This window comes from Zea mays, chromosome 1 (assembly GCF_902167145.1).
Source record: "Zea mays cultivar B73 chromosome 1, Zm-B73-REFERENCE-NAM-5.0, whole genome shotgun sequence".
NCBI lineage: Eukaryota > Viridiplantae > Streptophyta > Magnoliopsida > Poales > Poaceae > Zea > Zea mays.
The window spans coordinates 254,726,668-254,740,210 of NC_050096.1; the positions used below are offsets into that span (position 1 = coordinate 254,726,668).

At 44.1% G+C, this 13,543-nt stretch overlaps 2 protein-coding genes across 3 annotated transcripts; one reads left to right on the forward strand and one right to left on the reverse strand.

The window, feature by feature from the left end:
• The first annotated feature begins 549 nt into the window (after positions 1–549).
• On the forward strand, positions 550–3,827 carry LOC100192085 (uncharacterized). The gene is given in 8 exon segments (NM_001137508.2): positions 550–957; positions 1,466–1,538; positions 1,694–1,739; positions 1,850–1,964; positions 2,099–2,178; positions 2,265–2,858; positions 2,983–3,087; positions 3,193–3,827. Coding segments are annotated over 8 exon segments (1,356 nt in total). The 5' UTR covers positions 550–944; the 3' UTR covers positions 3,523–3,827.
• A 1,438-nt stretch (positions 3,828–5,265) lies between these two features.
• On the reverse strand, positions 5,266–11,944 carry LOC103643670 (nucleolar protein 14). Of its 2 annotated transcripts, none has more exons than XM_008666838.3 (14): positions 11,602–11,944; positions 11,402–11,536; positions 11,103–11,238; positions 10,525–10,607; positions 10,372–10,431; positions 9,544–9,717; positions 8,747–8,875; positions 7,691–8,320; positions 7,403–7,595; positions 7,110–7,303; positions 6,712–6,816; positions 6,492–6,634; positions 6,130–6,408; positions 5,266–5,984 (listed from the first exon to the last, which is right to left on the reverse strand). In XM_008666838.3, exons 1-14 carry the CDS (start codon positions 11,833–11,835, stop codon positions 5,714–5,716), a joined length of 2,766 nt encoding a protein of 921 aa, XP_008665060.1. In that variant the 5' UTR covers positions 11,836–11,944; the 3' UTR covers positions 5,266–5,713. The 2 variants fall into 2 exon arrangements, with proteins under 2 accessions (XP_008665060.1, XP_008665059.1); XM_008666837.3 differs by having other exon boundaries at positions 10,372–10,434.
• Positions 11,945–13,543: the final 1,599 nt, after the last annotated feature.

Sequence of the window (13,543 nt, forward strand, 5' to 3'; positions counted from 1 at the left end):
CTGAAAATTAGTTCATAGGAACTAAGTCTTATAAAAAAAAGAGCGAAAACCGGTGCGGCGGATTTCGACGAAAATAGCGAAATTTGAGAATTCAGATTTTGAAAGTTTAAATCGCTCGAGATTGACGGTTTTTGGCGAGAAATCGTTTTCGGTAAACCGGTTGAAAACTGAACGGTGAACACTGGGTTAGACACCAGTAGGATAAAAATATACGATAGAAAAGGTTTGGGGGGGGGGGGGGGGGGGGGACAGGAACCAAAACCGCACCGTCGTCAGTGACGATGAACACGCGGCACAAAGGCAGAAACGGCATGTGCGTGGAAGCACGGAGTGAGCAGGGACCAACCAACAAGTGCCGCCTCCCGCCGGCTGCTCTCCGATAGACTGGTCACTGGCCCCGTGTGGCTGGGCGCTGGCGGTCGAGTCGCTCAAGGCAAGGGACTTGCCCGGGGGCACGTGGAAGAAGCCGTGGTCCAATCCCAGCCAAGATTTGAGGGGAGGGGGAGGGGCAACGCAAAGAAAGCGCAGGCCACAACAACTCCCTCCTCCACCTCCCCTTCTTCCCCTCACCCCCACCCTACCCGGGCACCCGGCTGCTGCCAGGAGAGGAGGGCCGGGTCCGGACCACCACCCCTCTCTTCCCCGCCACCTACTCTTCTTCTCCCTGTCCTTTCTCTCTCTACTAGTACTAGGTCTAGGGTCGCCTGGCCGCCAGCCAACCACGCGCGCACACGCCCCGTCCGGCCGTACCCGCTCTTCATTCCCCACTGCACACAAATACTACTGTGACTCCGTGAGGGAGCAACAGGAGGAAGAAGCAGGGGGGAGAGGGGAGGGGAGGGGAGGCATTCGTGCTCCTTTTTTCCTTCCTACTGTACGAGTACAGGACTGCGCTGCCTGTCTCTCCTCGCCTGCTGCCGACTTCGCGGCCTCGTCGCCCTGCCATGTCCACCATGGGTACCTCTCTCTCCTTCCCTCCCTCCCTCTCTCTTGATGGAATGTCCCCTGGAGTATTTCTACCTTCCTGTGGTGCCGTACTGCCGTGCCTATGCCGGCTGCTGCTTCGTCTTCCCTGCCGCCGTCCGTGAACGGTTGCGGCGCCACACCTCGTCGCCGTCTCCTCCTCCGTGACCTTTCTTCTCGGCGATGCTGCTGTAGGGCTCGGTTCGGTTCTGTGACTCTGACCCCTTCTTGGCCCTTGGAACCAACAACGGCCGCTTGCAAAACCCATGATGGTTTCATTCCAGTTCCACTCCTTTTCCTTAACTAATCCCTTCACACCTTTCTCCCCTTTATTAATTATTATTATTACATGTACTTCTTTTGGCTAAAAAAAGATGAGATTTTGATTAATCCCCGCGCATGTTTTTTTTTTTGTTTTTCATCTCTGTTTCTTGCTGTATTTACGCCGTACCATGGCGCTGATGAATTGGTTTCCATGTGATTGTGCCGGCTGTGGGCGCAGACGAAGGCTACGGGCCTACTTGGGACAGCGACGACGAATACGACAACTTCATACGCAAGATGAACCCGCCAAGGTGCGCTCTCAATTATGCATCATCACATCCCGCTGCCTCTAGTCCTCCACTCGCAATAATCAATCCCCTTTTACAACCACTGCCTGTTGAAAAAAGATGGCACGTGCTTGTTCCAAGCCTAACCCTGGTCAGTTTTGGCGATTGATTGGCCGCAGGATCGTCATCGACAACGAGTCCTCGGCGGAGGCCACAATTGTAAGGGTATGTTCCTTGCTCCGGTTAATTTGCTGAACTGAATTTAATTTCCGCTGTCGATTTTGGGAATTTACCATTCTGCTGTTTTCTCCATGGTATTGCATTATGATTTGTAGGTAGATAGCGCGAATGAATACGGGATATTGCTGGAAGTGATCCAGGTCATGATTGATCTCAACCTTGTCATAGGCAAGGCATATATAACCTCGGATGGTGGATGGTTCATGGATGGTGAGCTCCTACCCTGCCACACGTGTAGAGCCTGATTGAACGCGCCTGCATGTTCTTGTTCTGTCTTGTGATTTTGTCTCGACCAATCAAAGCCAAACTAACTTGGTGATCTGCTTTTCTGCTGCGGTGTTCAGTCTTCAATGTGACCGATAAGGAAGGGAAGAAGATCAAAGATGAGGCAACCCTCACACAGATCGAAGACTACATCAGAAAGGTATGACCATATCAACCAATTGTGCCTCCTGAATTATAGCATGTCCTCCTAACCTAACATTGACTAGTGTTCTTGGAACATCGTAGTCCTTGGGCGCAGATTCAAGATACATTCCTTCCCGCCGGAGATCGGTAGACGTCGCCGCCGCAGCTGACCACAACATCATCGAACTGACAGGGACAGACAGGCCAGGACTGCTCTCTGAGGTCAGCGCTGTGCTCACCAGCCTCAAGTGCAACGTGGTCAGCGCCGAGATCTGGACCCACAACACCCGAGCCGCGGCCGTGATGCGGGTCACTGACGAGGACACTGGGCTGGCGGTCACGGACGCCGAGAGGCTGGAGAGGATCAGGGAGAAGCTGTCGTACCTGTTCCGTGGAGGCAATCTCTCTCGAGGTGCCACAGTGTCGTCGAGGACTGCCACCACGCACACCGAGAGAAGGCTGCACCAGATGATGCTCGACGATGGCGACTACGAGCAGCTCCAGCGGCAAGCTCCAGGACAGTCTCAGAGGCCTAACGTCACCGTGAGGAACTGGAACGACAAGGACTACTCGGTGGTGACCATCAGATGCAAGGACAGGTCCAAGCTTCTGTTCGACACGGTCTGCACTCTGACGGACTTGCAGTACGTTGTTTTCCACGCGAACATCGATGCCAAGGACAATCAGGCTTACCAGGTGAGTGTACTGTTCCGGATGTCTCTCGCTAGTCATCGACGTCGTTTATCTACTCCCATTGAGATTATGGGTTCGAAAGAAAACTGTGTGACACTCATGGATGCTGCTGCCTGCTCCGTTGTAGGAATTCTATGTAAGGCATGTGAATGGATCGCCAATGAACACTGAAACCGAGAGGTTGCGAGTCATCCAATGCCTGGAAGCAGCCATCGAACGGAGGGTATCTGAGGTAATAACAATTCCACGCGCTCATCTGAAACCACATCACCGAAGAAAAAACAGCAAAAACTGCAGCTCCTTCAAATTGAAAACCATGTCGTTCTGGCCGTCCCAGGGTGTGAAGCTTGAGCTGTGCACCAACGACAAGGTCGGGCTGCTATCCGAGGTCACCCGCATCTTCCGCGAGAACAGCCTGACGGTTACGAGGGCGGAGGTGACCACGCGGGGCAGGATGGCCGTGAACACGTTCTACGTGCGCGGCTCCGCGGGAGAGGCCGTCGACCAGAAGGCGATCGACTCCATCAGGGAGGCCATAGGCCACAGCCTCCAGGTGAAAGGCCAGGCCGAGCCACCGGAGCCGCAGAAGAAAGAGTCCCCCACGTGGTTCCTCTTCGCCAACCTGTTTCGCCCGAGGTCGCTCTACAGCTTTGGGTTCATGCGCTGATCGAGCCGTCGCTTCCAAGAACCGCTGCCCGTGCAGTAAGTTCACCACCGTTCACGAAGCAATCCAGGACATGGGGGGATCTTCTTCAGAAGGTGGAAAAGCCTTCGTTGTGTCCTAGCAGTGCAGGTTTGGCATGTAGGTAGAGCATGGCATGGGTGGTGTTCATATATATATCTGCCGTCGTCGTCATCAGCATCATCATCTGTGTCATCATCATCAGCGTCTGTAAATATGACAGCATTTGACCATTTGTACATATAACGTGTAAACTAAAGGACGTAAATATAAGCTGTACAGAATATAGTTAAATTCCAGATTTGTTGCGACGTCGTAAAAGCCGGCGCCTTTTTCTCCTTTTCCTCCAGCTATTTTCGGTCTTTCCCGTAAGAGGAGAAGAAGGCATCCGTTAGCGTCTTTTTATCCTGCCCAGAACGAGAGGCCGAGTCGGCTCGCTTTGCTCTCGAATTATTGCAGCTGCGTTCCTGGGCCACTGGAATATGTACGACAGTTGACAGGACAGCAATGGCGTTGCTGCTTCAAGCTGTGTGGCTGTGGAGGCTATAGATGCAATGCAAGTGCAAGTGAGCAGTCAAAAGCAGGCGGCGGCCGCGTCGCCTGAAAGCTCTTGTGATGGAGACACCTTGCATTGCACCAACTTGTGCTGGTTGTCTAATGCAGACAAAAACTGCATCAACACTAGATCCAGCTTCTGTGGCCGGCCTGTCGTCTCGTCATCTACCGTAATCTCCGGCGTGCGAACTACAATCGCCGATGACGAGGCCGTGACGTCGTCGTCCATCAACGGTTTAGCTGAAACGAGAATCTAAAAACAGGCGGCAGAAGAGTTGGTTGAGAATGTTCTGTCACGATTTAGGACCTCTCTTCAGTGGCCATCAACAGTGCCGCTTTTGGCACCGGTGATGATTGGCCGGCCGGTGGCACGAACTCGACGTCTGATCCACGAAGACGAAGGCATCAATCAATAGGAGGCCGCAAGCAATAATGCGCATCGGGGTCAGAACTACTAGGCCGGGAGTGGAGCCTTTCAGTTTCAGCACTCGGCGGCGGCAGCATGACATGGTTGAACAGCGAAGCAAGCAGCATCGGGAGCCGCCGAGCCGGCGCAAATGCGCCTTTGGAGGCACGCCACCATACTCGCGAGGGGATGGGGATCGGATCGTCCCGACCAACGACGGCGAAGTGGAATGTCCTGTAAAGCAGTTAGGCACAAGTAGGCGTCGACAGCGACGCGGCATGAGCGCGAGTGCGAGTTTGCCACCTTGTTGGCATCCACATGAACGTTTGGTTTGAGCACCATCACCACCAAGTGCCAACAATACTTAACATTTGATGATGCACAGGAGCACTGACTGCACAGGTGTAAAAGCAGCCTTACTTTTATACCAACAACAACAAACACGATTCACCATATATACCAACAAATTTTATTTAACAGCGCATGGTACTTTCTCCATCTCAGAAAGAATACAATTCTAGCATCATGTGCTAATATCTTAACTTTAACCAATTATAGATTAAAAAATATCAATGTTTATGATATCAAATAACCACAGTTAGATTAATCACGAAATATATTTTTATAATAAATTAATTGGAAGCCATAAATATGAATATCATTCACTTGGAGTACATGCTAACAGATTTTTTCTAACAATTAGTTGAAGTTGGATAAGTTTGACTCGAACAAAACCCGATCGAGTGTTAAAAAAAGGAAATAGCATAGAACAGTAATAGTATTTATTTTTCTACTGCAAAACCGTGCCAAAATTGCCATACTTATAGGGCTCACATGTCAGAGTACAACAAAAATGAAAATAATAAAAACTCTTCACTGTGCTTCTGAAAATTACTATGGCACCAGTATATAACATAGATGCAAGCCACTCCACGGTACAAAAGAAATAAAGCATTTCCCAGGTGTGGTAGTTCACCAAGGAGAAGCCTTGTAAAGTGTTTGTGGCGTTACAATTTTATAGGCAAAGCTTTAGGAGTAAGCAGGTGGAGATGTTCCATAAGACTAGGCCCACCCTGCTCTTGTAGGCACGACAAACTCTGAGCAGCTCACGATACAGTAATCAGCTGGATCCACCCTCCAGTACCGCGGGAAGAGGGTGAGCAAACACAATCCCGTATATTTACACTGGCCGAGCTGCCCCCCTGCAATAGAGTATCACCGCATCCTTTTCCTACCCTTTCCTTTCCCCAGCTGTCCAGATTTGAAAGCACTTTCCTGTTCTTGAAGGAACGCCATGGCTTTTCCATACATCTCAGCTCTCTCTTCATCTCGCTTCCTCCTCTCTTTCTCCTTCACAGCAGACAGGAAATAATTATCCTTTTGCAGCTCACGCTTCGCCCCCTTCATCTCACTCTTGACACGCTTCCGCAGCTTCTTCATTTGTGCCCTTTCTCGATCAGGATCATAATCAAGACCCTTGATGTAGCTGCAGAAAATATAAGTAAATTGATCAAAAAGGGTAAACATTTTTTTCTACATTAGGCCCAAAAATTTAGACCCACGAGAAAGTCGACAACAAAACAGAACAGAATAGTGTATACCGAAAACATATAATACCAAAAAATACATACTTCTCTTCAAATTTTGGATTCAATTGCTTAATTGGTTCGGGCTTCTTCTTCCGCATTCGGAGGGGCTCCCTTGAAGCATAGTGTTCATCACTTCTCTTTTTGATCAAGTCAATGACTTCATGGAAAATGTCTTGTAACGATCCAGGCAACTCAGATCTATCCAAAATTTCTTGCAGCAAAGAGGATATTGGAAGGAAGATTTCCGGGAAAGAAGATAGCCCTTCATGTATAATAACAAAACCTCTTAAACATTCTGCCACAGATAAAAGTACACCAGCCCTGCCAGAAAATATACTGACTGTAAGACAACAAAAAAGAAACCCCTCTGAACAATCATGAAGCCATTACAACCATATACTTACTTAAAGTTATCAGATGAGAAATAAGGGGCGTCAGGATCCATGCCAACTATTTCTAGGATATTCACTGGATTCACCTCATGCACATGGTCATGGATACTGAGCCACAGTTTTAAAGTCTTGAGCTCCATAAATTGATCGTTAATCTATAATCAAGATGATGTTTTTGCTTAATATCAATCAACTAGCAGAAAATACAATCAGCGTCTGAATTAATACTCACCTGATTGTGCAGATGAGTTTCCACTTTTCCTTTAAGTGATGTTACCAAAAGAGATTGCAGGAAACCAATTGCTTCAGGGCAGAACTTTTTAGATTCTTTAGTAACCTACAGATGTAAAATTTGGAAAGAAACAAGTATACGCTACTGTCAGAAAAAGACAAGTAAACTAGTATATATACACAAGTCAATATAAGAAAGGAGGCATTGGAAAGTGATTAATCACTTCTAGACTAGTTTAAGGTCCGGGTACTATATGAAAGTTGAAAGAGATTCAGCTCCAGGTTCTAAGCTCTAAATATTCATTCATCAATTGAGTAAAAAACTTGAAGAACTTAACTTATAACAATATTTACACATTCTGAAAAGAAACTAAATGCAAGATAAGTTCAAAACCGTACCACAAGCACCATTGAACTCAAGAAAGAACCAACAGCAACATCTCGACCAGATTGTATAGGGCACCGCATCAGATATTCGCACATAAGTAGAAGCAATGGAGTTGTAACAACATGGCGGAAGTCGGAGCAGGGAAAAATAAGAGACCATAATCTCAGCAGAAGTAATGTCTTCAAATTTGGCCAGCTGCTCTTCCCTGGAAATAATATTTAAAGGAGGCAGCATGGTAAAAAAAGCACATTAATCATAACAAAATAAATTTTCAATAAACCATGTCGTTTATTATCTCACAAACCTGGAACCTTAATGTCTTCGCATAGACGGGTACGTGTATGAATAAGTCGCTCTCTTGCACAGATGGCAGCAAAATATGGAGTTTCTCCACTCATCTCAATTAAAGGCTTAACAAGTATGTCAATTATTCTGAACTTCACTGGACTTTGGGTAGCTAAAACTGCAAAGTACTGCAGAAGAACACCATAGAAAACCTGCCAAAGGATCTGAATATTAGAGAACAAGTCGTCAAAAGGATACGTTTGTCAGAAGTAAATGTGATATCATAAAGAGTTCAACTATTACTTACTTGCATTTTCCTTCGGTTTTCAGCTGCAAGCCTTATTGAATTGCAAGCACGTATTCGACTAATAATCTCAATTATTTCGGCTTCTGAACGACCATCTAACAAAGAAGATAGATCTTTCAGGTCATTTGGTGCATCAATAACAAAAGGAATACTGCCATCCTTTACTTGAGGTTTCACATTAGATTCTCCTTTCAAATTGTGTGCATCTTTATTCACCACTTTGTCATTGATCTCTTGCCCCTTCTCTTTGAAATCCTCCATTTCATCGTCTCCTACATCAACTTCATCATCATCACTTTGCTCCCAATCTCTAGCAGACATATTACCAAAGTCATTGTCACTGGAGTCCGAATCTTCATCATCAGCCTCATCATCACCAGCATTTTCATCATCGCTTTCTCCATCATCGGATGCTGCTGCATCATCACCAATCTTTCTACCTTCCCTTTCGTAAATTTCATCAACCCAGCCCTTTTTCTTTACTGTTGACTCATCCAAAGAGAAGGAATCACCAAGATCATCACCAGATATAGGTTTTGAGTTTCCTAGCTTCATGTGGTTATCATTTTCGTTGCCATCGTCCTCATCAGACGTATCAGCAGTTCCAAGCATTCTTTTTTGGCGCTCCTCCTACAAGGAAGACCAGTATCAAGACAATTCAGTATCAGTATTCCATTGCTCCAGAAAAAAAAAGATTAGACATGCAGGGATTAGAAGCTTAAACATAATAATCATATCGAATTTTGGATCATCATAAGGTACTCAGTCTCACGCTAGAACAATTCAGATTAAGAAACTAACTAAAACCGAATGCAATATATGGAAGAGACAAGCTTTAAATAAGAGCAACAATGCTAAAGTCCAGCGCTGAAGTAATATCAAACAAATCTCTGCTTAAACATAATAATCATCGAATTTTGGATCATCATAAGGTACTCACACTAGGACAATTCATATAAGAAACTTAACTAAAACTGAATGCAACATATGGGAAGAGACAAGCTTTAAATAAGAGCAACAATGCTTAAGTCCAATGTGAAGCAATATCAAACAAACCTCCAGCTTCTCAAGACGTTCTTTCTCTTCTTGTGCTATTTCCTCTGGAGTTTTAGTTCTATCAGAAGGCCGAGCACGTTGATCCATCACCATTTCTTTCACTAGTTTTTCATATGTATCTGCCTTTGCCTGACATAAATTAAGATAACAAAATAGATACTGTTTTAGTATCATGAACTAGAAGAGCCCAACTCCATTATGTAAGACATGAAGCTTGTCTATGACTAACAAGTAACAACAGCAACAGCAACAACAACAACAAAGTCTTTTAGTCCCAAGCAAGTTGGGGTATGCTAGAGTTGGAACCCAACAGAAGCCTTGAACAAGATTTTCTTCAATTAGTACTACCCCTAGCCTATCACATATATAATCGTTCCGCATTTCTACAACACTTATCTATTGAATATGTCATCTTTTTGTAGGCCAATAATATACACCATACAACATATGAGGTCCAATCGTCGTCCTATAAACCTTACGTTTTAGCTTCTGTGGTACCCTCCAGGCACATAGAATGCCAGATGCTTGTCGCTACTTCATCCACCCTGCTTTGATTCTATGGCTAACATCTTCATCAATATCCTAATCCTAAATACCAAAAGGTATCCTTCCTGGTCACTACTTGACCTTTCCAGACTAACAACTCCTTCCTCACGTGTAATAGTGACGAAGTCACATCCCACAACCCACCGCTAATATACAGAAGACAGCTTCAGATGCTATCAGAATGTTTTGATAGAAAGCTCTAAAAAGAAATGGACAGTATTTTGGTAACTGATGACCAAAAACAGGCTCACCTTGTTAGAAAACTCCTTCCCAGTCAAGCCAGTGCTTGAATCAGTTTTGTTCACCTTGACCTTAGCTGACTCAGTTAAGGACAATAACGCCCGTGTCTGGGCCAATGATGCAAAATCACTGTCTAACTTGTCGACAAGATGTTCATCCTCTTCCCTCTCCTTGGCTCTTTGGGCCTGCATCAATAGAGCAAATTGTGTTGAAGTTATATGACAGCACTAAGAATTTCCAAATTCCAAGAAATATGTAATCTAAAAGATTGAAGACAGAACAAGTATTATAGGTGAAAAATCAGGTAGTGCTGAGCATCAACGGGCTGCAGAAAATGTGATCAGACGCAGCAGAAATATATAGAATAATTTGTTAAAATAAGTTTGTCATCAGTTAGTAGCATAGTAAATAAGTGGAACCATTGATGGGTGCATGGTCAGCGTTGTCAGTGTCAGGAAACACAAGACATACAAAGTTAAATTCAGCTTTCTTTGGTGTAGGGAGAAGTCAGAAATGTTGGGATACGTCTCAAAAGGTTTGTGAAAAAAGCGAAAGTAACAAAAATTGAACACATTGAGATGTAAGTACCACAAGTTGAACGTAATGAAGTAAGCAGTTATTGAAAGTTTGAAACTCAATATGTTCTAATCCAATTACCTAGGTATTTTCGTTGAGGCTTCAGATCATTAGTTGATGTCAGCAGAAGCCGAAAGCACAACCCAATAATGAGCCCTAGGTTAATACTAAAGGGAAAGATATTGTTCTAGGTAACACTACCATGCCATGACACGCTAGCCAAAAAAAGGCTTGTTAAGAGTTAGATCACACACAATACCCACCTTATAAAATTTACTCTTTGAAATGATCTCCGTCATAACTTCCTTCTTGCTCTTCTGCCCCTGCTAACACAAGATAAGTAGAATGAGGTAACCTCATATGGATCACATGATTGCATTTACATCTCAATTTCTCTATGTGGCTATAAAACTCACGTGTGTTTCTTGTGGTAGATCAGTTATTGAAGGATGGTCATCACTTTGGAGAGATAAACGCTTCTTTGAGAGGACCATTTTACCTGGAAGTATAAAGATTGAAAGCAAATGAACAACATAGAAACAAAACATGAACTGATATGCATAGAAATACAATTCTTTATACTGCTATAATATTATCACCATTCTTATTATCTCCATCATTGAGGTAACAAGCTCAAAATGGCATAATTAAATCCAGCAGTTGCTTTTCGCAATGCAAACCGGTTACTACAATAACTAGTTATTGAAGCATCATACTAACACAAGATTTATAGGTCCACATCAAAATAACTTTTGTTCTACTCACAGTACTAACAGAAAGTAAGCCCAAACAAGAATATGGAGAACAAGGTGAAATCAAAAGATCACAATGCAGTCTGGCATCCAGTTCACAGTCAAAATATAATTGCATAACAGAAAAGACAAGATCATACTGCACATAATGCTGATGCTAGACACTAGACAATCTCACATGATCTAGATGGATAAACTATAACAACTGGAGAGGATTGTATTCCAGCCAGAGATAGGTGTACCTTCCTCGTCGCTCCCATCATCGAGAGGCACTTCCTCATCAAAATCATCATTTTCCGATAGCAGCACATTATGAATATTGATTTCGTCTTCATCATCATCTGATAGATTGTACTTGCTTTCTCGTTTCAACTTGGCCTAACCAATAGAAGAATGGGTTGATAAACCATAAGTTCACAACAGATACTGGTTTATGTTGGTCTCTTTTGCACCGAAGCATGTCAATGTCGGGAGAAATACTAGAGATGTCAGTGTCGCTCTTCAATTAATGAACTATGAACTATCTCTAAGCGCAACATACCAAGCGCTCGCGTTGCTGGCGAAGGATGGCCTTGTCGAACTCGGGCAGTGTGTCGTCCCTCTCGCCGATACGCCGGTCGTGGAACACGGACGACTTGGCGCTCTCAACGAACTCCTTGAGCAGCGTGTTCTCCCTCTGCAGCAAGGCAAGAGGAATCAGCCACCAATCAACCAGCGGAAAAGCAGCTAAGCAGCAGTTACCTTGCGGATGGCCTCGGAACGTGAGCGCGATACGCGCCGCTCCTCGCCCTTGCGCTTCTTGCCGAGCACGTCGAACTTGCGGCGCGACCAGATGGCCTCGAACGGGTTGTTCCGCTCCTCCGCCGCCGCGCCACGAGCCTTCATGGCCACCTTGGCCGGGCCATTCTTGCCTTTCTTCTTTCCTTTGCTCTTCTTCTTCTCGCCCGCCGCCGCCATGGGCTTCGTCTTCGCCATGTCCGGACAGGAGGACAGAGCGACGGGGAAGGTTCCGCCGCTAGGGTTTAGATGTTTCTCTGGGATTTGCGTTTACTGGACAGAGGAGCTCGCTTCTCTGAGATTGAATGTTGGGCTGGTTCATATTATGGGCCACACATGACAATGCACCGAGGGTCAAGGCCCAATAAGCAACAAACAACTTTCTCAGAACAAAAAGGTGTCATTTCTTTCCTCTACTAAAATATCATTTCTTCGATGCAAAGTGTCATTAAAATAAAAGCAGTTTAAAATTATTTTTTACAAATAAAATATTAACAACACTTACATTGTTTTTGTGTAAAATTTAAAAGGGCAGTAGGCTAGTTTTAGTGGGAGTTTAGTTTGCATTTAATAATTTGCCACGTAAACATTTAAATAGTGTGGCAATCTTTTTAAGAAGAGAGAATAAATGAGTTTTATAGATATGAAACTCGCTTGGCACTATTAAAAAATCTCTATATTAACAACATTTACATCGTTGAGAATGAGTGCCTCATCCATTTCCATTCCATTATATATGGCACTTGCAGTCGTAAAAACAACAATATAAAACTCTTGGGTCAATAATCTGATGGCATACCAGGAATTTTTCCAAAACGGGTCAATTCCCTGTATTATATTGAAAAATATACTTGTTCCTTGTGCCCACATGCCATACACATAAAAAATATACCTATATGCCTCTGAGTGGCACACAAGAAATGAATATAAAATCGGATGGCATACCAGGAATTTTTCCAAAACTCTTAGAGTATGCATTGTCAGTTCTTTGAAGCCCATATGTATAAATTCTAATAAGTATCAAAGACCCTTTCCGTGACTTGAACTCCTTGAATGTGTCATGCATGCCTAACAAGTTTGTGGCCAAATATATTACTACAAAGTTGCTCCTTCAGAAGGGGATTCGACATAACTCTCAAACAAAAGAGAAATGAAATATTTGTTAAAACCTAATAACGTCTTTTGATGTTGATGAGAAGGCTCAAGCTAATGACGTTATTTGAGAAGGGGAGCGAGGGCTATTCTAGCACCAACATGGTGTACAAAACCCCACACTGCCACACGGCAAGAACAAAACAAAGAATAAGCCTTTCAATGCCAAACCAACAAGTACCTTCAAGAAGAAGAAGAAAGCAAAGTTGTTTTGCTTAAGCTGTGGAGAGCTTGGTCATTTTTTCTAAGTGTCCGGATTGAGCGGATTGCAAAATGAAAAAAGAAGAACGTCAACATCATGACTATTAGCAATACTGATGATGAGACCGCCCATCCGGACAAACAGTTCCTCTAGAGACTCATAATATGGCTTGCTTACTTGGAGGAAGCCATTCACAACACCAGTTTTTTTCCCTCTTGTAATTCCTGTAGTCAATATGAAATGAACTTTCCTACCCACTGTTCCAATTTGTAGATTGTTTTGGTTTTTCTATACATGGTTTTTTACTACTCTACATCTAGATATATTTGGAATCTGAAAAAATTGAACGAAATAGCACTGAAATGTATGCAGGTGGTACCCAATTACTCAGTCGACGTCTGCAAACATCTTTAGCCTCAGCCCGGTCTTTGGTGCCATCATATATTTTATCGTGTAAAATGTTTTTAGATCATTTCAACTAATTAACTCCCCTAAATACCATATTGTATTTTTTAAAAGGAAAAGATTATACAGTACTTTTACATGATGAGA